The 26257-nt window shown below is 39.2% G+C and overlaps 1 protein-coding gene across 4 annotated transcripts in view; it reads left to right on the top strand.

Moving 5' to 3' along the window:
- Nucleotides 1-25277, top strand: part of gabra1 (gamma-aminobutyric acid type A receptor subunit alpha1) — a 36723-nt gene extending 11446 nt beyond the window's left edge. For all 4 annotated transcript variants that reach the window (XM_086097842.1, XM_086097840.1, XM_086097841.1 and 1 more), the window contains exons 6-10: nt 386-468; nt 3497-3640; nt 5187-5339; nt 18191-18393; nt 19465-25277. In XM_086097842.1, the coding sequence (XP_085953968.1) occupies nt 386-468; nt 3497-3640; nt 5187-5339; nt 18191-18393; nt 19465-19785 (904 nt within the window). In that variant the 3' untranslated portion in view covers nt 19786-25277. The remainder of the gene's footprint in view (nt 1-385; nt 469-3496; nt 3641-5186; nt 5340-18190; nt 18394-19464) is intronic.
- Nucleotides 25278-26257: the final 980 nt, after the last annotated feature.

Here is a 26257-nt window from a genome sequence, read left to right as displayed (position 1 = left end):
GCACAAAACACATTTTTTTCTCTGTGGTGGCATGAGTAGCTGAAATCAACCATGTTGAATACAGCACGTATATGTGTAATTTTGGATTGCAAGACATTGATTTAGCATGTTTAGCGGCGGGGGGAGGAGGAGGAGGAGGCCGTGTCGCTGTCACAGATGAGCGAGATGAGGGGACGGATAGAAGATTAGTGTGTCACGGTTGGCCTGACATGCTGTTTTTCTGCAAGCTGTCGCAAAAAGAAAAGCTCAGGGGGGGGGGGGAAGAAGCTTTCCGCGGCTCCGAGGGGGAGATGCACTTTGAGTGGAAAGTGGAAAGCGGCGCACATGCTACTGTTTGCAAAGTGTTTCTTTGAATCATCTTCTAATGTCTGTGTGATGGCTTCAGGCTGACTGTGAGAGCTGAATGTCCCATGCACCTTGAAGACTTCCCAATGGACGCTCATGCCTGCCCACTCAAGTTTGGCAGCTGTAAGTACACAACATCTACATACATACGGGCCTGTTTTTGGACAATTTAGACAATTCTCTACAAAAAGTCATTCACTGCATTGTTATTTTGTATGGGATTACGGTTGTGTGTACACGAAATTGTCACTTAAAACATTTTATTTTCGGTAGCTAATACGCAAATTGAGTAACAAACTGGCCAATGAAAACAAATGCAGAATCAACATTTTCCCAATCGAGTCCGAGCATATTGTCGTCAGAAAGGAATGTTTGGATGACCCTTACGTCTCCATACGTGTGACGAATATACATGTGGAGTGCCCATGCGTGAATGCTATGTATGCGCTTCATTCGAAAGTGCTTTTAGAAATATTTGGACGGCTAATGTCGTGCTAGCAACAAAACTAAAGGGAATTTGCAAACTTGGACGCTGGACCTGAAAGACAAAATAGCTTAGCGCTATTTAGGATGAGGCTAGCAACAATGGAGATTGATTTAAAATGGGACCAAAGAGAAAAAAACATCCTTTGTTCTGCCATTGGCCAGGGTACGGAGCAGAATTTGGTTAAAATAAGTTACTTTGAACTAATAAGCGTACACGTTGCGTGTGTTGACGCGCCGTCGTGGGCTCTAGTGGTTAGTGGGTTTGATTATAACAGCTGTACCAAATCTTCTGCAAAAATGAATTGCCGAAATATAAGCATGGGGCACCAGAAACAATCAAAAACAACATATTTGTGCAAATCCATTTAGAAAATAATAAAATAAATAAAAAGTGAATATCCTGCACTATGGGACGATTTGTTTATCTACTGTGCTGACTTCCAGCGTAAATGAAGATCCACTAACTTTTCTTTGCTAATTGTTCGTACATAGCATGCTTGTGTCAAAGCTGCTGAAATAATTCTTCTTCAATGTTGTTGTTGGCATTAGGAAATAAGAACACAACTTTGTGATGAGATGGATTACAACATCCAAGTTCTTCGTCAATCCAGATAAATGTTAAAATCCTAACAATGTATGTGTTAAATTGAACTAGTTCATCATGAAATAATGCATAGTCTTAAATATGAAAATATAAATTCAATATGTATATATAATACTATAATGATTCTAATCCAAAGTAGTGTTGAAGGGAGCCTTGGTGGAGGTTAGTGCTCATTCTAGTTTATTAATGGTGATGGAAATAATTGCGTTATAAATTTTGCTAGCAAAATATTAAATATTCCAAAGAGATTATCGGGCATGTGTTTGGACTGCATTTGGGTAAGACAATTTTTTGGAGCACGTCACTGAGTTGGGTTTCCGCAGAAACAAAATATTATCATATTGTTGTAGGAGAGTAGTCAAATGCAGATTATGGTGCACGACTTGGGTATCCAACTGTTGTTTTACAGACATGAAACTTCGAGGACACCTGATCTCATCTCATCAACATGCTAGTTAAGCATAGCTGGGGCTTGGTTAATGGCTACAAGATGGGGACAACTGTCCATAGCAGCTTTTGTTGGCACCAAATGCAATGCAATGGTTCTGACTCTGACCATCTTTAGTCCATTGGAATATCCACAAAAATGGAAGAGTTCAACATTTATGGCGAAGTAGCCATATTTGTATGTCTGGTGGGAATATCCCACACAGGGGAGTGCTGCGCCGGAAGGGATGACTGCTGGTGACTGGCCGGTTTTGCATAATGACGAGACGCGTGAAAACCGCAAGTGAAAGGTTTCATACTGCCTATCAAAGGCAACCTGGAATAACGGAGGTGGGGCTGTTTGAAAGGGACTATTTTCCCAGCTTTTTGCGTTTCATAAGTCACAGCAGACACCAATTCTGACATGATGACGCATCGTCACGCAATTGTCTGATTTCAAGATGCTGTGTGGGATGTGCGAAAGGGCACACAGTCACGCCAATATCTGACTTCACAAGATTTTGTGCGAAAGGCAGAGGCTGATAAATATTGTCTGTTTTAAGTGGTCTCGGAAGCACCACTTTTGTGGAAAGCGCGTTTGATAAAGGCTATAAATACATGGACTCTCCTCTACAAATTTAGAACAGAAGAAGCCTTTTCGGATTAAAGATAAAATCTAAGCAGACGACGACGACTGCTTTCCTTCTTTTCAGCTTCTCTGGATGACCTACTTGACTGGAAATCTCCCTAAACGTCATCTAGGATAGACTCCAGCTCATGCTTTCTTGATCTTGTACTGGATAACCGGTCTCCAATATGGATAGATGGATGAATCATGAGCTCACGTTGCCCATACGCTCACACCTCACCCAAGTGGAAGCATGAGCGATAGGAGACGACAACACGCTAGCAGATGTTCCCCCAGAGGACGTGTCCGCTAAGGCCCCTCCGGTCTCCTTCGACCCTGCCAGGCTATGCAAGTCCGCGCCAGACGCTGGCAGGCAAGCCCCGTGCGGACCTGTGTTTATCCAAGGCAGCGCTCTTTGAAAAATTTCCAGAGCGACTCACCAGCTGCTCACTGCTGACAGCGATATAGGCCTACACCTAGCTTGAAGACAGCATAACAAGCGCTAGAATGATGGAGAGACAAGAATAGCCAATGAGAGAAAGGCTGCACACTCCTGTTGCTGTTTGTTAGACAGCTGCGCGGTATGAGCAAGAGGACCCGTCCTCGGCCGACACCAGTGCAGCCTCCTCTTTAAATTGAATCCACTCGCTAAATATTTCAGTGTTTAGCTCTTTGCCTTCTGCTGCAGTCTGCGGCGGCGGGACCATCCTTTCCTCAGCAGTGGTCGAGCCACACTGCAGTTTTGACAGGTTGGCAGGCAGGCCAGAGGCAAGATAACACTGACTTGGCTTTTTTAAGGTCACGCCGTCCTGTTGGGACGGTGTGCGTTTGTGTTCTTTATAAAGTCGCAAGACGACATGATGTGACATGACATTGAATCAAAGAAATTAAGACTCATTTTGCAGGGCAAAACTTGACATATGGATAGATTAAATCTACTCATACTTCTAATTACTAGCAGATTACAGAATTCAGATTTGATGTTTTTTTCCCTCATCCCCCCTTAGATGCTTACACCCGAGCAGAAGTGGTCTATGTGTGGACCAAAGGTGCCGACCAGTCTGTGGTGGTGGCAGATGACGGTTCAAGGTTAAACCAGTATGATCTGATGGGACAGAGCGTGAGTTCTGGAGTGGTGCAGTCCAGCACAGGTATGTATGCCTTTAGTCAAGTCCCGCCTCTTGAGTCTTCCAGAGGGAAATATATCATTCAAAGCCCGGTGAGCACCAAACAAGTTTGTGAACCCTGTTCACTTTAGATCATAATTCTCTATTAACTCCTTTATTCCCAGCCATTTCCACTGAAGCAACCTCCTTCGCTCCTGGCTGTTTTACTGTATTTTGACAGATTTTGCAAGGCCCACAGAATATTGTGTTCTATTGCTATAAAAACATGGAACCTACCAAAAGAAAGATTAGAGTCTCTTCTTTCATAAGGAAAAAGTATATTTGTACCTGTTTCAGTTTTGCAGCAATCAGCATTAGAATATAGCTAAGTTTCATCATTATTCACAAACCTGTTGAAAACACTTGTTGCAACATTGCCCTGGTTGATAATAATAACGACCATTGCTTTAAACGACCTTTTCTGGTCAGAGGCTGCATCAAAGCCTTCTGTATGCTCTAGCATAAAAAAATTTAAGTAAAGTAAAAAAACATATACTTATGTTTTTGGGACCATGGCAATATTCAAAATAGAACGTTTTTATATGTTTTTTGGGAGCAAATTAATTAAAATGACAGTTAAAGAAAGTCACAAAGATTTAACAGTCGAGATTTGCCCATGTATGGGAAAGACGGACCCCCGAGCTCTTTAATGTACTGCAGGTTTTGATGACACTTATTTCACATTAAGAATCATGTTTTTGAAAATGTATGACTGTTTTTCATATTTTACTGGGCAGCTTCCGGTCCGATAAAAAAAATATAAATATATGCCAGCGTGAACGTTATATGAGAAATTGTGCGCATTATGTATGAAGTGACCAATTTGTCATTGCCTTACTCTGACATGGGAACATCCGTCTTATTTATTTGTCATCACTGGACAAACAGTATTTGATTGGTTTATTGGTCCCTGAGTAGAGAAATTCATTTACACTAGACTGTACCGGAAGAAGACAACAACTACATGCATCACAGACAGATGTCAGAAAATGGCAATATACATGGCATATGACAGAATGGCGGATTTGGATTGGTCAGCGGGGTCTGCTGTTTAGAGCGGCTATGGCTGCTCGGATCAGGCTTTTCTCAAAGCGGGCCCTCCTCAATCTGATTGCCCTGAACCTGCACCCAAGGTCTTTCAAAAGCCAACTTAAACACGAACAATATAGCTAGATAAATCCCCAATAAACTAGTTCAGAGGCTGTCAATCATGGTGACATGTTTGCTTTGTGACAGGCTTAAAATGTACCAAGCAAAAAAAAGAAGAAGTGTTGGTTCAATTAGAGGCCAATGGTTCAGTATGATGATGATGATGATGAAGGTGGTTCATACTTTCATACTTCACAGGTTTCCAAGTTTTCATACTAGAGACATTAGGGCGGAGTAGGAAAATTGGACACATGAGGCTGAAATGATTACAGGTGTTAACATCTGCATCCAGCCACCAAATGATCTGGCTGTGTAATATCAAATGCTAGAACTCCGATATGACGGAAATGACGTCCTTGACATTTTCGCTCTGGCTCCGCAGGCGAGTACGTGGTGATGTTGACACATTTCCACCTGAAGAGGAAAATCGGCTACTTTGTGATCCAGACATATCTGCCCTGCATCATGACAGTCATCCTGTCACAGGTGTCCTTCTGGCTCAACAGAGAGTCCGTCCCTGCCAGGACTGTCTTTGGTGAGTTTTCTGGTCCCTTATCTTGTCTTTTGCTGTTGCATGCATTCATTCATCCATGGGTCGGCCCAGGTTCCCAAAAATAAACAAGTTGCTACATGGGGAGGCTACACTCTAAAAACAGTTGGGTCAAAAGTAACCCAATTATGTATCTAAAATGGACTGATGCGCTTTCTGGGTTGTTTTATATAAAATGACCCAATTTTGGATCTGACCAATATTTATGAGATGTTTTACCCTGAAAGAAAGTAGAGGATCGGTCAATTTTTGACCCATAGTTGGGTTATTTTTGACCCAACTCTTTTTAGAGTGTATGGAGATGTAGTTGCTGACAAACGGCTGGTGCGTGGCGACATCCTGGAGTGTCTGCCGGTTGCCTGGCAACTCGCTTCTATCGATCTTCCTCATCTGACTCCCTGCACCGAAGCTAATCAGCATATTCCCGGCAAATTCCCGGCGTATCTCACGTGTCCCCGAACCATTGCCTTCCAGCATACGTAACATCTTCAAGCTTATCTTTGAATTGCCTATTAAAGCCACAATGCGACAAGATATTTCTATTCTAGTTCATTCTGCACCAATCAGCTTTAATCAGTCAGCGCTGCAGTGAAATTTCAGGCAAAAAGCTCGCTGGTGTTTAAGCTGTGAATGTGTGTTTGTGTGTGTGTCACACTCGGTTCTTACATAACGCTGGTCAAAAGGAAAGCTCTTGCTTGCTCGTCGGCAGCATGCAGCAGCAGGCGGAATGTCCTTGAGTTACCTCACAGCACACTCATTTTCCTCTCTTTCTTTCTTTCTTTCTCTCTCTCTCTCACGGATGTCAGTGTTTCCCTTGGCCCACTTTCACTCCGACATTTACACAGGCATCTCATTTTGCAGCTAGAAAGCTGATTGATTTATTCTTTTTAACTTTGCATGTCCTGCAGTGCTGCGGTCTGTGTCATGGCTACCTGCGCCGCTCGTCACGTGTGTTAAAAGAAGGAGCGAGGGTGGCCCAGATTGGATTTCAACATCCAAAGTATCTAGGCCATGTGTGTGTTCTGCATGCAATCGCTGCTGGTTTTGAGCACAGTGGAATTAGCAAGGCAGCATATGGACACGTGCGCACATCTAACGCAGGACACGAGCTAGGTCATGCATGTCATGAATATGTATTTTTCAAAGATGGAAGAATAATGAGTGTGATGCTCAAAGGAGTCAGGAGAAAACCAAATGAATCATTGAAAAGACAATTCTACTTTATTAGAATGAAAATGTAAACTGAGACGCTAACTAAAATGCTGCCTTATTACAAGCAAGCATTTAATTGAGTTTTTTTTTTTATAAGCTTTAAAATGCAGCTGTTCAATTGAAGTCAGTTTAATGGTGCTCATTGGTCAATTTCAAGGGCGTCTTTCTTTTTGCGCATCCTAAACCTATCAATATCATGGGCTGACCAGACGTCCACGATTAACCGGCACAGTCCTGGACACATTTTGTCATGTATTTGACGCACCAGAATTAGTAGCTCAGTTGAAGTGGATACCAATTTTTCGGGTTCAACTACATTGCCACAACACCGGGACTCAGCAAAAAAGGTTGCAGAATGGTGAGCGCAATGATTGTTTAGCGGCGCTGTTGAACTGCCAATGCAAGATAGATAGCAATAACACAACAATCGTCACCGCAATGACTTGCAATTCAATTTGTCATAAATAGTTCTTGCTGAGAATTTATGATATATTTGATTTTCAGTGAAACTGTGGCGTCCTGGTTTTTGATTTTGAAAATATGGTCACCCTACAATAACATAAAATAAGCGGAAATTAAACCTCGTCAGCCGATTTAAAAGTGCTCTGCTTTTGTATTTTTCATTTGCATTCCAGCAATTTGCATGGCCGTTTGCATTAATCATGTAAAAAAAAAAAAAGAGAAAAAAAAAAGCCTTGTTAAGCGGTGGAGAAACAGAAGTTCTTCCTAGTAGTGGTGGTTTGAATGTCATGCCCTACTCTTGTTCACGGCAAAGCGCGCCCAAGCCAGGCACCCGCTTCCGTCTGATAAAAGATGAAAGTCATTGAAAAATGAATTGAGTGCGAGCACGGCGCTCGCTCGTGTTCGCATGCATTTGGCCGTTGATTAAGATTTCAAAAGCATTAACTTTTTATGGCCTTCACTGACGTGTGCGCTGAGAACACTCGCTGCCTTCACACAAAGCGACTTTTACAACCCAGCGCTGGTTTTGCCAACATACAGTCTTGTAAAACACAAGTCCCTTGAATAACCCCAAAATAATCATTTTTTTCCCCCCCTTAAGATACGCAAAGTCACACATGACTCGCTCAGGTACACAACGTTGTTATTCAAAGCACGCGCTGGCTTGGTTTTCCGCAGTCCATCAAAGGATGCGCCACTCTTAAGCTTCATTTGTGCTCTGTGATCAGACACGACCAACACGGCTGCATCAAGCCTCATTAACGTGAGCAAATGCAGCGAGGGGCAACGTGGCTTACAACACGTGACATGATGAGAAAGCACGGTCCCACTCAATCCATTTCCAAACACAGCACTTGCTTTTGGATTGGATTTGCACGAAATGCTTCATTGAAAAATTTGCTTTCTTTCGCTCATTTAGCAATGTATAAATATTCAACTTTGCAGTGTAAGCAAAAAAACTAAACAAAAAAAACAAGATGGGAGTAAGACCTTGGTCAAAGTGAGTTATTGGTCTTTAATGATTATTAATTATGACTAAAGTAGAAACATTTTTGGTAATCAAAGTAGAGAAACAGAAGAAGAATATAATGTGTGAGTATATTTTAGACACGTGCTCTCAAATCGAGTCCAAGGTCATATCACTAACCTATTTCCTATACATTTAGCTAGCATTAGTACTTTGTGGCCCCTCCACTGTTGGAAGAGTTACACTTTACATGATGGCCCAACCGGGGATTTTTGTATCAACAATGTTGACCATCTTTATGCTTCCTACGAGTTATTAACGATAACTAACAGCACACAATCAGAGCTGCTCTTTTGCGTTTATAAGCAATGTCATGATATCGTAAAAACATTGTGATCATTCTTTTGACCAGTAAATAATAATTACCCCACCTAGCATCATAGAAATAATGAAAATGACTTGAAATATTGAAGTACAAGAGGAATCGTAAAGGGAGGGGTAACTGCGCTATGCTTAGATGAGGTCTGAAATAAGGGAGGAAAAACAATTAAGGAAGTAACGACTGATTTTTTTATCTTTGGTTTCGTACTTCTTTTATGAGCGGACGGAGGTGTCCTCTTCGCAGCAGTTATAGGGTTGTTGGCACATACTGGGAAAAGTATACGATAGAAGTAATACGATATTGCATCATCCGTCCAGCGCTTTAGATTAGTAACAGAAAAGGGACTGTTGGGCCAGTGAGTTGTATAGTGTCCTACTTCTCACTGTTCTTTTGACCTCATCCCACATTTTGGTTGTCATGTTTAATTGGTGACACACTGTCAGAGGCAAATATTTGGCCAGAACCAGCCACGCAGAGAGCAGGAGCGAGCGCAGCCATGTTTCTCTCAAGGTCCACTCGCACCCATACATTTGTTCTGTGTGGCTGCGATCCAGTGGCAGAGTGGGGATTAACTCAACGCTGTCATTTCAAGGGTACGCAATCAAGTGCGCGGAGGGGGGGGACAAATATCAGCAAGATCAGTAATTAACAAGCAGAATTGAAGCGGCGCATCACAATTTGTGCACAGGATATTTTTCTACGTGAAACATAGTCACTGTGTTTAGAAATGCACTTGAAATCTCAACATGGACCGAAAACGGTGTCTTTTTCATTAACAGGTTAGGCGCGTTCATAGATTGAATACTGTCGGCTGATAATGAGACCATATTGGTCTCTATTAACAGCCAAAGCCTCAGAGAATAGAGCATCACTGTGACCACTGCCGTGCCCGTCAACTATAAAGAAGAAGAAAAACAAAAACATGTTTGATGTCCTTGACCATTCCAAAAATTTACATTTGGAAATATATGCCACAGGATGGATTCAGTAGTTAGTTAGGTTAGGGCTGTGCAATTAATCGAAAGTCAATCACAATTTCAATTATTATCATCAATTATATCATCGTAAACAAAAATAAAAGATTATTAATACAAATTTTGAGACGTTTAAATGTATAGATTTTTGAGCTGTCAAACGATTACATTTTGATTAATTAGATTAATCACATCTTAGAGTTTTGATTAATCACGATTAATCGCTTAATTAAAAAGGCTTTTTTATCAACATCTTTTACCTGCCATATTTAAAGAGTACCTGTTATGAGTTAATTATTTCAACATTTAATGCTATGAGGACGTCTTAAACATTTTTTCATACACTGCACACGCTCAACCTCCTCTTTTTCGAATCATTTAATTACTCGCGTAATTTAAAGCTACTGAACGTATAATATTCCATTTCGCATTTGCTACTTCCACCTGCCGACAAAAAATAAAACTGCACATGCTGTTCTTCACATACACACCACGCACATGACGTCACATCCGCAGACGGGGCGCGGGAAATTCTAACCCGAATCCAGTCTGAAAACTATTGGCCAGAGGCTTGCAAGAGTACCCATTGTGAACAGCTAACGTGTGTATCTACTAATTAGAAGACATTTCAGTCATAAATGGTCAAATAAAAAGCTTATTGTAAAGTTATTTTGGGGAAAAAAGTTCCATATTGCAGCTTTAAAATGGAAAAAAATGACCCTGATAGTTTGACATGAGCAAATATTCTTGAATGTCATATGCAAACAGTTATTAAAGTCTTTACTTAATGCATGTAGACTACATGATGTAGTTATGTTTATTGCTCAAACACAACCTGTGCTACCTTTAACGTAACCATCCGTTGTCAGCTAAAGGATCATCTGCGGTCAAAATTAATAGTGTGATTAATCTGCATTAATAAATGATTAATGAGATAATTAAATGTGATTAATTAATGAGTTGATGCTTTAACTTTGACAGCACTAATATATTTGCATCTTTTTTTATTTAAAATGAATGTAAACATTTTATAAATCTTGTTTGTTCCAAAAGGATAATTATGGTGTTTCAAATAATTTTACTTGTCTTAATATTTTTAAATGTTTGAACATTTTCTTGTTTTGTACCCAAAAATAATAATAAATAATCGTTTGAATAATCATGATTTCAATTATTACCCAAAAAATCGTGATTATTAATTTTTCCATAATCGAGCAGCCCTGAATTAGGTTATATTTTTGGTCAAAGAATCAATGCAACAGAAACACTAAGAAGACTTTCAACTACTTCCCATTTGTGCTTCCCTTCATCTATTTGTATATTGTAATGTATGAGGAAATCCAGAATTGTGTTGATAAATGTTGTGGTCATCTCTGACCATGCCTGAAAGAAAGCAATGTTTTCGGTGAACTATTAAATTATTTTCATGTGCAGATTCTTCACTTTATGTGTGTAGATGTGTTAGTTGGCAACCCCGTAGATAAGAAATCCAACTTTGTGAAGCTTAGCAAAGTTGTGTCAGAAAGCGTTTAAACGGGCTGACGTTATCTGCGCCACATTTGATTCTTCGCCCGCCTGCCTGTAGTCAAACTTGTCCTTGCCCGAAGCAGCTGTAAAATAGTGGCTTTAACCTTGTCATTTATCACCTTAAACCTCAAAATTTACTATGTCGCCCAATCTCTGCCGGCCGGTCTGTTTTGACAACATCTACAACTCTCTCTAGTCTAATAGAAACAATTATTTGAAGATTTGGCTTAAAAAAGGATAACGTTGCGGAATATGGCCACAGCTATCAAGATAGTTGAAGTTGGAAATGAATGTCACGTCCCTCAGTATTTATGGAAAACCCTTCAGGGGGGGGAAACAAACAACAAACCTTGTAAAAGATAAGCAGTGTATAAATCAAGTGAAAAAGACTCCATAGAAAAGTGTTGTCATTCTATTAATACTCCTATAATAGTTTAGAATTGTGCCCATGAAGAGAACATTGCTAGATCTGTTGCAACTGGCCTCGTCATAGACAAGCTAAGTCTCGACCTTGACGATCATAAGCAGTGCCAATACATACGCTGTGTCCAGTGTAATTAATTACATTTGCATTGTAAAAATGAAATAAAATTCCATTAAACAATAGATGGGGGCCCTTTAATTACACCAAGTTATGTAAATGAGTACAATAACTAACTGTAACCCTTATTTGGTTAGCAGGAATATATGTGGGACAAGGCTAGCTAAATGTGCTAATAAATAGCCTGACATAATTTCATCATAACGGGGTAGATGCCACGGATGTTGTTTCCGGCCACTGATGGCTGCATTCCAACACTCGCACACCCACCCCTGTGCCCCCCAACCGCGCGCTCACGCCCTCCCGTCCATCGGCGGGAACGCGCAACCGAGGGGCAGAAAGGCGGAAGCGCACGAATTGGGACGCGGCCCACACGTCGCAAACAGGAAACTGAACAAAGCTGATGTGTGAAAACCAGGAAGTCGGAAGTCCCGCCTCCTCCGTGGCATATACTCCATTCAAGGAAAAAGAAGAACAACAACAATCTGGGAGGAAGTCTGTGACATCTAAGATGAAATGTTTAACATCTCAACTGAGTTTTATAAATGTAAGACTCAAAAGAAGAAGCTTGGCCAACTGTTAGCTAATCTTTTAGCAATATCTGACAATCGTGCCTTTGCCGAAACTCCACAATATGAGTGCCCCAATTCAGACAACTCAACCCATGAGAACTGGTGATGGTGGGAAAAAATACATGAACATGATTTAATGTAAACCGATGAAGGCAAAACAATTAGTTTGCCTCCAGAATTTTAAAGGATAGGAAAGGATTTAAAGGATAAAGAGGCAATAAACAGCCGTGGCCACTATTTTATTTAGGAAACATGCTATTCAGTATTTCAGTGCCACAGTCTGAAATGTGCTCAAAGTAATAAAAACAAAAATGACAGTTTAGTCTTCACTGGCTGGAATGAGACAATGGAGGAGTATTTGTTTCCATGGCGACAGAACGAGTCAAACATGGTCAAATATAGATGAGTGCCTTTTTTTATTTATTTATGAAGACTTGTGTAATACCCAGCAAGGGATGCTGCCTGCATCCTCCCCCACAAAATGAAAAGATTTACTGTGGATTGACAACATTCTGCGGACACCTGTAGATGCCTGCACCCGCTTCCTAATATTCATAAACACCTCCATTCATCTCCAAGTTTAAACACATTAGCCCTCCATCTATTTCATGAAACAATAGATGAATTGTGGCGTTGCGTTGTACCTGGCAAGACCATTAGCACACATGATTGCTGGCACAGGAGCTTCGCACTTTCTCTTCATGAGTTCTGGCACCACTGTGACTCTTACGAAACTGTGACAAAGAAAACGGCTGCTTTCACTCACATTGCACAAGTCAAATTGGTGTTTTTTAAGGAAACATTAGAAACGGTGCGGATTCGGGATTATTCGTCCATCCATCCATTTTCCATCGCACTTGTGCTCATTAGCTCATTCACTGCCATTGACGGCTATAGACGTCAAAAATTCCTTTTAACTATTTCTATTACTTTAACATTTTTCCCCATTTTTTCCCGAAAACCTAGAATTTTTTGTATTGTATTACAAGAGATATAAAATTTGTGATTAATCGTGAGTTAACTAGTGAAGTCATGCGATTAATTACAATTTTTTTTTAAAAATCACTTGACGCTCCTAATTTTTTATAATCTTTTCTTAAAAAAAAGATTATTAAAAATAAAAAATAAAAACATTGTATTTATTTTTTTAAGAAAAGATTATTACAAATTAGGTGCATCAGGTGATTACATTTTTTATTTCTTTTAGTTTAACTTTTTTTTCTACTTTTGTTAACAAGAGTATGGAAACCTAGGGGAAAAATATTGTACATTTAGAACAGATATAAAATTTGTGATTATTTGTGAGTTAACTCGTGAAGTCATGCAATTAATTAGAATTAAAAAATGTAATCGCCTGACGTCAGGTGATCAAATTTTGTAATTGTAATTAATCGCATGACTTCAATAGTTAAGTCATGATTAATTACAAATTTTATATCTGTTCAAAATGTACAATAACATTTTTTTTCTAGGTTTTTATATTCTTGTTAACAAAAGTGGGAAAATGTTTAAACTAATAGTTAAATTGAATTTTTGACGTCTATAGCAGTCAATGGCAAAGAATGAGTTAGGGTCACAGGTGAGGCCCAGCCAATTAATCACAGGGCACATAATTATAGACAAACAAGAGTAACTAGCAAAGAAAACAGCCCAGCGCAGAAATGCAAACGCCACACAGGAACCTGAGATTGAAACCAAGGACCTCCGAATTTGAAAGCAGAAGTGCGGAACACTCCTCACTGTGCTGCCCGCAAGGATTATTATTTCAAAATTTTCATATTGCTGTCCGTTATTAAAGGATTCATTTAAATTTAACTGGGGAATTCACTGACACTGTTGATTCAGTCCTCCGCAACGACACATTGTGCTCAGTACAAGGGCTTGTTATGATCATTCGATTGATTATTCATCAAATCATCTTTGATTTCACATTGGGGTATTAGAAAACTATTATTTTCCCACATTAGTGTTTATTAACCAATTGTTGTTGTTTATTTTTTATTGTAGTGTGATTAAACCGTAATTTCCTGTGTATATGATGTACCCAAACATTATAAAAAATAATAATAATAATTAAAAAGTAGTTTTTCTCTGTACTTGTGTATTACGGTCCCCTAGTTTAATATGGGTAGAAGCAAAGAAAAGGACATAAGTGGCCGTAAAAATGAATTCCACTTGCAGGGATTTACTGACATGACATGGAAAGCTGACCTATTTAGCATAAACTCCTCCCACATTAAGGTCGGCAAGAAGCAATCATCGTTATAACATTAGATGACTACAATGCGCAAATAGCTAACAACATGCCCTTATTGTGCACAAATTAATGATCGTAAACGGCTCTGAACCAATGTTAGTGGGCTAATGCGGCTAACTGGCAAACGAACATACAGACTATGATAACTGCCCCATTCGAGCACAGAAAATAATTATCGTCAAACAATCCCTAGGTACTGGTACAATGTGAAAAACATTCATTTATTTTCACTGGACCCTTGTACAATAGTCCCCCTGGATTTTTTGATCATTCACGGGAAATTGTTTGGTCATAGTCTTAAATTCCCATCATCCTTTTTTTTGGATGCCCCCATATGTTGGATGCCCAGGGAAACCGCCCCTTTGCACACAACTGCTACCAACCGCCAATGTCCGTCTAGTGTTATTGTCCATCTTCAAGCACACACACAAAAAAAAGAAGAGTAAAAGTTACCTTCTTTCTTGCCTTTGTTAGCCTACAATAGCTCCAAATGCTAATTAGAAAAGAAAAGAGGGAAATAATTGTTCGGTCTCACATGACTGAAGGCCCCGAGGATGCCGAGCTAAAGCGGCTAAGTGCTGAGTCGAGAATTTTCATCTCTTAATGTCAGTTTTTTATTTAACTTTTATTTCCCTTAGGAAAGAACGGCAAACACAAGTGTTGAAAGATTCTGAAGGGATACACGCCAAAACATAAGGACATTTATCATGACATTGCAAAAATATGATTGGGGCAGTACAATGTACACATTTTTGACTATTCCCTAACAATTCTTTTTCATTAAATTTACACAAATAACCTGCATTGGATGTTCCCCCCCCCCAAAAAAGATCAAGCATGCAATACAGACTGCAGAAAGCTAAATAAATAATGCTGACCTACTTATTTCTTTTTGATTCCTAACGAAGGTGAGAAATGCATGAGCACACACCCGGGGGCCGTGCACCAGCAATGCAAATGACGCAAATCCATCAGAGGGCTCCGGTTTGGTTCTGGTTAAGTGACTAATCACTTATTTGGCTCTGACTAATGAGAACATGGTAATCATACTTTATGCTTGATATCCCAAGCAAAGGCGAAAAGGAGCGTGGGAAGGCGAGAGGCGCGTGATTCATCTGTTTACCGCTTGTGTCGTCAGAATGGACCGAGAGCAAACATCCCCACAAACGCTTTCAAAATAAACATACTGTACATCAAACTGAGGTGTACAGGGATGTTTGTCGCAATTGGGACACTGCAGCCTGCTGCTCATTAATTGGAAATCAATATTTTCAAATGGCAATTATATGAGCAACCATGAATCTACTTGCAATTAAGATGGAACGGAATTAATGCAAACGCTATTGCATTAGTTTAAAGAGGCATCAATGCTAACAGGAAGTATAATTAATACGAAAAAATACATTCTCTATCTATAAAAACAAACAAACAGGTGGTTTCAAATGATATTGTTACTTGAAATAGCTCCTAGACAACAGACATTTTTTTTTGTCCTATAAAAATACATTTCTATTTAAAAATTATTCTTAACGGGGAAGTCAACCCCAAAATTTTCTCGACAAAAATATGTTGTATGCGTCCTCAGTAGTCTAAACATGGCATTCTGATAAATATTGCGTTTGTGGAGTGTGAATTAAGCACCCTTTTTGCCACTTGCTATCCACTGAAAATGACATCAGTTGCTCAGGGCTCAGGTCACGACCAATCGACATGTCGAATTGGTAAGATTACCGAATGAACAATACTGAGCTCTCTCAGGAAAAAAAAAGGGGGGGAAAAAAGTCACGACCAATCATGCTCGCCAAACAGCACATGACCAAATTCTGAAAACAGGTGATTGGTCGTAACCTGAGCAACCGAGATTTCATTCTCAGCTGACGGCAGGTGATGGATAAAAACGGCTGGATTTTGCTGCTTTATTCATATTCCATAAACGCAATATTAACTGTGTTTAGATTAATGGACCGCATGATGTGCATAATAATAAGTAATAAGGAATACTGCTACAGTATTTTGAAAAACTTGTGTCTGACATTATTACAAAAAAATAATTTTTTTTTTGGGACATACACCAAGTGGTCAAATGAGAGCATTTTCTATCAAAAAGCTCAATAAAAATGAAAAGATCAGGTTGCAACGCTTTGTTCAGATGATTGAAGGATGCAACGTGTGATCCCTTTGTGTGCATGCCACGTAGCTCGCTAGCTAGCTAGCTAGCGCGCACACATACGTACGTACAACATACGTATGGGAAGTGTCGTGTTTGATATTTCCCCCTAAACAAGCCATCTGTTCATGTCATGAAATCGCCGGGTGTCTTTGTGCTCAGGCTCATCTTATGTTGATGTGTAAACATCTGCAGCCGTCGATTCTGTATGAATACAAATGGCCCGAGCCACTTCCTTTGATTGTCTGCGCTACCTGCAACTTGTAGTCAGTGAGTGATTGGGCAGCGTTGGCAACATGCGGCCACCATTATTTTCCTTCTACTTTATATGTTGCCTTATTTTTCTTGCGGTGTGTTTTGCATTGCGCTGCAGGATGTCATTCCGCCAGCCTGTTTTGCCTGCACGCTATTCGTCAGCCGCAGCATCCCCAAGGACGAGCGCATGTTGCGGCTGCATCTTTACCTTTGCGACTCTATTAAAAGAACAAGCTGCACGGCTGCTCCCATGGATTCATACAAATGAGAGCCTACTTGAAAAAGAAAACCCCCAACTCAGCATTAGTAATAAATGATGTATGATGATGACCAGATCTTTCCATGATCACGGTCTTAATGAATCGCTCGTTTTTAGACATTTCAAGGTAGCGACGGCATATTTAGTCACGTCCTGTTTTTCATTGGATTGTTTACTATGTTAGTAATGCGTTTGTTTTTTGTTAGATTTTTTTTTTAAACGCAAACATGCAAAACAGCAACTTCAACTTTTGATACCTAAAAATAGTCATTTGACTTTCAAAATCAAGCGTGATGGCAATCAGAAATCTTACGTTTTTATGTATACGAGGCACAATTTTTGATGGTTGAATTTGAAATTGTACAAACTTTCAACAGATGTCAGATTTGATCATCTGAAAAACCTTTGAAGGAGGCCGTTAATTTTCATGGCCAAAAACATAGGCTCAATCATTAAAAATTATTTGCAAGTGATCAGTTGCGCATGATACAACAAATACGACAAGGATGCATGAATCCAAGGAGTGCTTTCTTGTATAGTGCATCTTGGGAAAATAGAAGTTTGGTTTCACGCTGACTTAGGTCAGCAATAATACTCACCGTCGGTTTGGAGAAGTGGGGTGGAATTCATTTTAAACAGTGCTGTCTGTGAAGTTCATTTTCTCTCTCTTCGGATGGGCTTCAGCTCTCACGCAATCCTAATGGGAACACGCATTAAAGTATTAAAAAGAGATGGATGGATGGAAATTGTGCAGACTTTTCAACATATTGCTCTCATATCAGTCAATTGCATTAAATAAACACTAAGGAACTTTCAGCTTACGTTGATTATGGCGGCGCCATATGGACAAAAGAGGTAATGTTATGCCTGAAGGAAGACCACATTTCCCATGAGGACAAGCGCATTGTGTCGCTTCCCTTTTTCTTTTTTCTTTTTGTCTCCTCAGACAAGTTGTTTTGCAGCTTCTGCCAGGAAAGCAGTAATCGTGCGTCGACATTCAAATTGACTTCCGTTTTTGTAACCAATGGAGAAAGGGGGACGTGACATATGGCATAAAGCAGTCAGCACATTTTTTTTTGTGTAGCAGTGTTCCTACCATCTTCCTCAAAGTTGCTTAGTGCCAGTAATGATACAGACCCACTCAGGCCATGGCAAAGGATGTCTCATCAGAAGAGTTATGAAAATATTTTATTAAGGTTGAAAAGATGTGACGCAGACCTGAAATGACATTGAAGTGGTGTGTTGCGTTGTGGTCCTGCAGGAGTGACGACCGTCCTGACCATGACCACCCTCAGTATCAGCGCTAGGAATTCCCTCCCCAAAGTGGCCTACGCCACGGCCATGGATTGGTTCATCGCCGTGTGCTACGCCTTCGTCTTCTCTGCCCTCATCGAGTTCGCCACAGTCAACTACTTCACCAAGAGGGGTTACGCCTGGGACGGGAAAAGCGTGGTGCCGGAGAAGGTATTTGAGATTTGACTTTCATTCTTAGTTGACCCCCAAATGATCTACAGGGAGCGTCTGCGAGGCGATAATACGGCATCATCACTTGTCCTCATTTGTTTTCAGCTGGCTTCCGATTGGTTTTCGGAATGGCGTCAAACGTAAAAGGACGCGTCTTCCCGTTTTGCACACGGGGGCAGTTAGCACTTAACTGCTGTTGGAGCAGCAGAAGGCGGGGACACATTTACTTGTCATCGCACAGAAAATTCAATTTGTGTAACATGACGTGAACATTAATAGTTTAGTGTTCATCTCGTGCTTTCTGCTCCACTTATCTGTGTGCGGCATTTAGCGACGCAAGGCTGCTTATGAGGACTTCTTTTTTTTTTTTTACAGGCTTATTGATTTGTATGAATCATTTGGTTGCCGATGACACAATGTTAGCAATGACTATTATTCATCTTCATGTAAGAATTATTTGCACACGGCTTTCTCATATGATGCAAGCCTTTTCTCATCATTTGCACTCAATAGAATGAAAAGATTTCATGGAAATGTGTTCTTTCCCCAACATTTGAATTAAGGACCAAATATAGTCTTTTGTGGCAAAATACAGCAAACAACAATCTATTCTGTGTCAGATTTCAAAACAAATTGTAGGCTACTAATGGAAATTGAAAATAACTATATTCAAATTTGCATCATCTTTTTACTTAAAATTTGAAATTTTTTAGCCTATGGTGACATTGCTCTGAATGCTAATCTTAGTTCACACAAATCCCGGATTATTGCTTTTTTTTGTTGGTTTATTTTCAGAAGAGATACAAAACGGATTTTTATTAAATGTTGGTCAAATTCCAAGTTATTTGACGTCAGCGGTGTCTCACATTATAATGAGGTCAACATGAGGTCATTTTCTCAAGCAGTCTTTTAACAGCAAAGGTCCTACAGGTGTCGGAAGAAAAAATAAGTTTGTACTTTGAACTAGCATTGGAAAATTCCAGTTCAATTTCCAAAAGGAGAAGTCATGTCGGCCATACGCTGATCCCTGTCTTTTGTTTTTTCTTTCTTTCCCCGGTCAAACCAACTCAGCAAAAGAAGAAGAAGGAGTCGATGCTGAAAAAGAACAACACGACAGCGTACCCGGCCGCCACCGCTACAGCCTTCGCTCCCAACATTGCCAGGGACCCCGGCTTGGCCACCATTGCCAAAAGCGCCCCCCCACCTCCAACTGAGCCCAAGGAGGAGCCAAAGCCCAAACCTCCCGAGGCCAAGAAAACCTTTAACAGCGTGAGCAAGATCGACAGGATCGCCAGAATAGCCTTCCCTCTGCTCTTTGGAACCTTTAACTTGGTCTACTGGGCCACCTACTTGAATAAGAAGCCCAAACTGCAGGGGATGACTTCACACTAATCCATCGTTGGCTCCTTTTCAATTCTACCTATCTAACTATCATTTTCTTTGCTATTCCTCAAAAGAAAACAAAAGGAAAATCTGTTTATTTTCAGACAAACATTATGTCCATGCTGGTTTGAATTCCCAGTCGTCGCATCGCTTGTGTTTATTTACATTTTGAAGATTTGGAGAAAACAACATAGAGAACAAAAAAAAAAAAACTTAAGTGCAAGCAAGCGATAGAGACTTTTAAAGGGTTGCTGTTCAGGTGTGGGATGATGCTTTTAAGAAAACGCTAGCGCAAATATATAGCCGAAAGGAGAATGCTATTCTTCAAGTACACAGAGCCCAATCTTGTCTGGGGCTTTTTTCTTTCTACATTGTATATTTTCTTATTTTCCAGGGTTACACTTCTAATCTTTGCTGCGGGAGTCTCTCGAGTTATTACCCTTTGAGGTAGGGATAAATAAGTAGAACAAATGTGCTTTCCATGAGGGAGACAGTCCAGCAACAGACTGCAACTACTTGGAATAACTGCCCGATAATATCTTGCAACAAATGAGTAACATCGGCTTGGCAACGGACCAAGTGACAAATACATCATGCAAAGCGTGCTGTCAAATGTTCAAGCCCATTTCTCATGACGTTTCTTCGAGTATTATTGCAGTAATTCCGCAAATAGTATCTGAGGCTTATCTGCTTAGCTGCTGTTGGGGGAGGCGCCTATTGATATTACACAATGTCATCGCTATATCAAAGTTTATATAAAGTGAAAGTGGAGTCAAAACCAAAGTGGACTGTTATGATGGAGAAAGGCTGAGAAACTCAGGCCCAATCATGGACACACACAACATTGTGGAGCCACGCTAATCTTTAAAAACCTAATTAAAAACCTCATCACAAATACGGCACAGGGAACTCCCTAACAGCATATTCATATTTAATTCATCCCAGATGCTGTTGATGTGATTCGGTAGGTGCTGCTGTTTTGGTTCATAACGGCTGTAAAATTAGTAAGAGGGCTACTATTTGAGGAAATACGTCCTGTACATTGATGCTGTCGAATCTAACGCATGTAATCTTTTTAAAGCAACTTGAACATTTGGAAACACATGTTTTGTATTAGATTGCGTATTGCCAAAATATTACAGTTCAGTGGTTTGTGCCAAAACGCCCAACAGTGACAAAAAAAAAGAAAAGTTTTACTATTCATTTCAAAACTGAAAAGCCGTTCAATGCCAAATCATAAACAAAACAAAAAAATCTGACATTTTTAATCAAGCAGATTAGGATTTGAATGAAACTTGGTGTACTTGATAGAGATGGCACAACACAAAATCTCAAATTTGAGGTCAATTGGAGGAGGGGTTTGGCACGACGATTTTGAAATTTTCTGCAAAAAAAGGGGCGTCGCCGCCTTTCTTTGAACCTCTAAACCTCAGGAACTACGTACTGAGTCAATCATCACAAAACAGTGTTTGTTGGAAATGGTTGCAACCTTTTGTTTTAGTTGACCTTGAAGATCACATGACCTTAACACTAGTGTTGTTCCGATATTGTTTTTGGCCCCCGATACAAATTCTGATACGCAGTATTGGCCGATGCAGATACCGTACTGATACCTAGGTTGTTGTTTTTTCAACTCTTACGTTCTCAAAATGAACATTTCAGAATTTTGTTTAATTTTTAATTTAGCATCAATGAAGTCAATGTATCAATATCCTCAAATATTCATGGGATATTCAATGAATATTCAACTTTCAATCAATGAAAAATGTCACAAGATCACAAGGCAAATTTCAAGGTCAACTAAAACAAAAGGTCAAAAGGTTAATAGAATATGCACCAATCTTCTAAATGATTGCAGATTCCCTTTCCAACGAGCACTGTTTTGTGAAGTCATGAGGGTTGAAAGAAAGGTGACCTTTTTTGAGGAAAATGTCTAAATTTGGTGGGTCGTAGCTCGCAAAACCCTGCTCCGATTGACCTCAAATTTGGGATTTAGTGTTGTGCCATCACTATCAACAAGTACACCAAGTTTCATTCCAATCCAAGTCTGCTTGCTTGATTTGTCATGCAACGACCCACAAACGAAACCGTTCCTATAAAACCATTTTGGGACATGAAACTTCCTGTCCAAAACAATACAAATGCATACATTTCTTGTGTCATTGTTAGCTAAAAGACCCATTTAAGAAACTCAAAATGTGGCCAGGGTACAACAAGTTATTTGGGGCAGAGATTGGTGAGAAGAGATTAAAAGCATTTCAGCTTTGCTCAGGCTAGTCAGCAGGTTGCATCAATCGTCCTATTATTATATTTAATAATGACGATTCCTATTGGCACACAAATAAAAAATTTATAACTTTAAAAGCTCGGGCCTTGAAGCTTCCAATGGCTCCCACACAAATCAAACCCTGCTTGGATCTTATTTACTAGTTGAATTTGTTTGGAAGCACAGACATGACAAACAGCACGCGTGTAAAATGCATGGGCAGGGCATCCTTATTTTAAATCACGTTGTCACATCAAAGACTCCCATTAGCCGCTCTTCAAAATAGGTTGAAGTTTTTGCAATAGCAATAAAACACATCTCAGTGGACACACCATTCATTTAGCTCCAAAAATAGAGTTAAAAAAAAAACACAATCATCTCTGCTCAGAAATGAAACTGATGAACATGTATTTTCCTTGTCACAGTCTTTGTAAATATTCTCAGATGTTAGCGATGTCAATATTACGTTGGAGTAACTAATGGGTATCTACATGAAAGAGTCATTTTACGTTATATTTTTCGCTAATTTTTGTTGTTGCCAAGTTTGTGTACAAATCTCACTTTTTTGTTTTGGTTGGTACAGATGTAAAAAATAAGTACGTGAGTAAGAAGAATGTAATGAATCGTCTTCAAACCGGACATTTTATTGATCTACAATGATGAGTTCCTGTTTTGGTTGTTACATGGTGATGGGGGAAGAGCTTGTTTGCTTGCCAAAAATGCCATTTCACGCAAAGTCAAGTTGTTATAAAAGAAGACGAGGGGCGAGGCACATTGAGGAGGAGAAGTGCCTTTTCCATATTTTAAGAGAGTTGCAGCCCTGATGGTGGCTTTGCTGATTGATGGCACATTGTGCATTTTGTGACCCACTGTGACAGCAAAAAGTTTTTGCTTTTTTTGTTTTTCTGCTGAAATTTGTCAACACTCAGAAAGTACCAGCTACACTGCCTTCAGTATCACAGGCCCTTTGAAAATATTTGTTACTGCTGTGTGAGTAAAAGAATGAGATGTTGAGATTAGGCATGGGCCCATAACTGTTGAGTCAAGCTTTCAATAACTGCAAATAGTCATTGTCACTGGTAATGAGTCCTTCTTTTCTTTTTGGGGGAATTCTAAGCAGGGCACAATATGATTGGCTGCTTGCAGAGTTGAGTAAACAGGTTGCCTCTTTGAAGTTAATTGCTTCCAATTAACCTTAACATGCCAGCGTGTGTAAGTTAGCCCCAAAGACTACATGAGTAGCCAACAGATCTGTTTAAAAAAAAATAGCCCACCAATGATGGGAAAAGAAGAAGAATGTTATTTATTTATTTATTTATTTATTTATTTATTTATTTATTTATTTATTTATGTATTTATTAATTCATTTCTTTATTTATTCATTCAATTATTTATTTATTTATTCGTTCATTTATTTATTTATTTATGTTGGCCCATGCCTAATTGAGATGTGATATCATAATCCAATCTTGTCAATTCGGTCAATGATAGCGATGAAAATTAATATATTTTTGTAGCATGAGGTCAAAAAAAAAGGAAAGGTGACAGAATAGATTTTTTTTTTTGCTTGAACATTGCTTGAGCTTGTTTTTTCCAAATATCAAGAATTTGTCAGCCGTGGCCCATCCAGGTTTGGGAAGAGCCCACTTTGAATTGTGTTAATGTAGCAATATTACTTAGCAAGGGCTTTTCTTCGGACCTCAACTGGGGATGATTGCCAGCGTAGCTTTACTTCAATTCCTATTTTCATTTGTGTGTTGCAAAGTTTTCTTTTTTGGTGTTCTCACTGAGATGAAAAGCATTTGTTACCTACTCAAAACTATGAACATTTATAGGCCTACACCTATTTTAATTCAATATGTGATTTCAATATTCCATTTTATTTTTATTTTTATTTAACAGTATTTTTGTATTTATTTATTTGAAAATATTTATTTGTAGTTAACCCGTTTTATTAATTTTTCCTGCCAACACAGGGATGAGGTCACAATCTATATTGAGGGTTCCTGCTTTTCTTATGATTTGCATTATAACAATATTGAACGTGTCCCTAATAGGCCACTTACATGTAAAGGGGTGATGGAAGTGCAAAGTTCAGGGTGAAGAGTTGTATAAAGATAGATATAAATAAACTATTGTATGTATGTTGAATATCATAAAGAAAATTCTCGCTATATATATATATATATACATATGTAAAATACAGGATGCATACAGTATTTGATGATATTATTGAAGATATTAGCTAAAAAAGATGATAAATATTGTTTGTATTCTCAAGCTATTGTTCTGCATTTTGCACATTTAGATGACCAATAACATAACTTGTACGTAGTCGGCTTTGTGCTATGCAAGGACAGATTTCAACCACCTCTCCATCGTGTTTTACATTAACGAGGGAGAAAAAGAAGGAAAAGGAAGCTTAGCATATATATATATATATATATATATATATATATATATATATATATATATATATATATATATGCCCCCATTAGCTTTTTTTTTCATGGCTATACAGGGTGACATCAAAGCTAAAGAGTGGATTATCTCTTTTGTTTGTGTTTTGGATTTGTTAGTGCTTGACGAGAAAATGGCTTTGGGTTGTTGATTGCGCTTTTTCTCCCGGGTCATGATAGACAAAAAAGGAGCGAAGGGGTCAGATCTTCCTGTTAAAAAGTTGGGGAGCTCCATCCAATTGGCATCAGACTTGACAGACAGAAACTTGAAGTTGAGAAAATCTCATTTGAAGAGACATTTTGAGAATGTGAAACATGAGGTACCGTGCAATCATGAGCTTCCGACTCTGACCTTCCCGTCTCACTCATTTGCGGAGATTTCATGTATATATCACATTTGTTGTCATAATTCTTTGCTTGCTTTGATTTTCGGAACAATGACCATCAACACTTGCTTCTCACCACCGGGTCTTCTTCTTCTTCTTCTTACCAGATATCTACTGGAGGTTTTTTTCTTCTTCTAATTTTCACTGAAATACTAACAACAATGGGGGAGGAAAAAAAAACATTTTCTAAAGCACAAACGGTGAGGATATAAGGAGAGAATGGACAACGGAAGGACATTAAAGACTCCTCCACTGGGTTGTGTTTCTGAAGGACGTCGATGACGTGGTGAACCTCCTGTAAATGTTTTTGTTGGTTTCTTTTGGTTATGATATGGCCCTGTAGATTCTGATTCACTGCATTAGTCTTTAAATAAAAATGAAACAACGCTACCGCTGTCTTTATTTGAGCACAATGGACTTGCGATGTTAATAAAAGCAGGGGGGCGGGGAAGTATTTATCAGCACAAACATTTAATGGCTTCCAACATTAGCTCCTTTGTGGAAATGAGTCATCCCACGCGCCAACCTGCCATTCAAGCGAGACCTCCGCCAAATTACACTAGGCAATTGGTGGTGTTTTTTGCTTTCTGGCGTACAATAACATTTTTAATCAATATCAGTTTTAATTAAGTCAACCTACCCTGAATAACTTTGTATACAAAGCTGATACATAATGCCAGGCTAAATCAGCGCTAACTGGTGTTTCTTGAAATGCTAGCCATCATTTTTGCTCTGGGTAAACATTTATGATGTCAAATACAAACAAACAGATGAGAAAGTGATTAGTTTCTCTGAGGAGTAGATGAGTTGAGCAGGTGAACTTTCTGGCTTCAAGTGTCAAACCAGGATTGGATGAAAGCAAAGCCTTTTATAGTAAAGGTGACCTTGACAGTACCATGTATGGGCAAAGTATAGGGGTGTTTTTACTTAGCTTACCATCAAATGTTTGGTTTGGCTAACATGAATTCAAGTTAAAATAGTAGACAGATTATTGAAGTATTTTGATTATTCATTTGTGTGGTCAGCCACAAAACAGACTCATGTACTTTGACTTTGGTCACCATTTTATTTAATCATGCTTTGGGAGTTCTTCATTTTTTTGCCAAATCTCACATTCGGAGCAGGTGCCAAAGCTACAAAGTGCCATCAGAATCACCTTTTTGCATCATCCTGCTGAGGAACAAACAAATGATGATCAAAACAATACAAATCACCTTCTAACCTTTGGATTTGTACCGAAGTAATTATGATTTGGCTTGTAAATACAGCAGCTGTCCTCTTATTTTACCAAAATGGGACATTACAATCCTCACAAGTGTACATTTAATTCTTATAGGTTGCCTACAATTTATGCAGTAGAAGTGCTATAT

Source organism: Leptonotus elevatus, chromosome 16 (genome assembly GCF_054856555.1).
Source record: "Leptonotus elevatus isolate MCC_2025b chromosome 16, RoL_Lele_1.0, whole genome shotgun sequence".
Taxonomy (NCBI): Eukaryota; Metazoa; Chordata; class Actinopteri; order Syngnathiformes; family Syngnathidae; genus Leptonotus; species Leptonotus elevatus.
The sequence above is the reverse complement of the archived record's forward strand: the minus strand, read 5'-3'. Positions and strand labels throughout refer to the sequence as shown.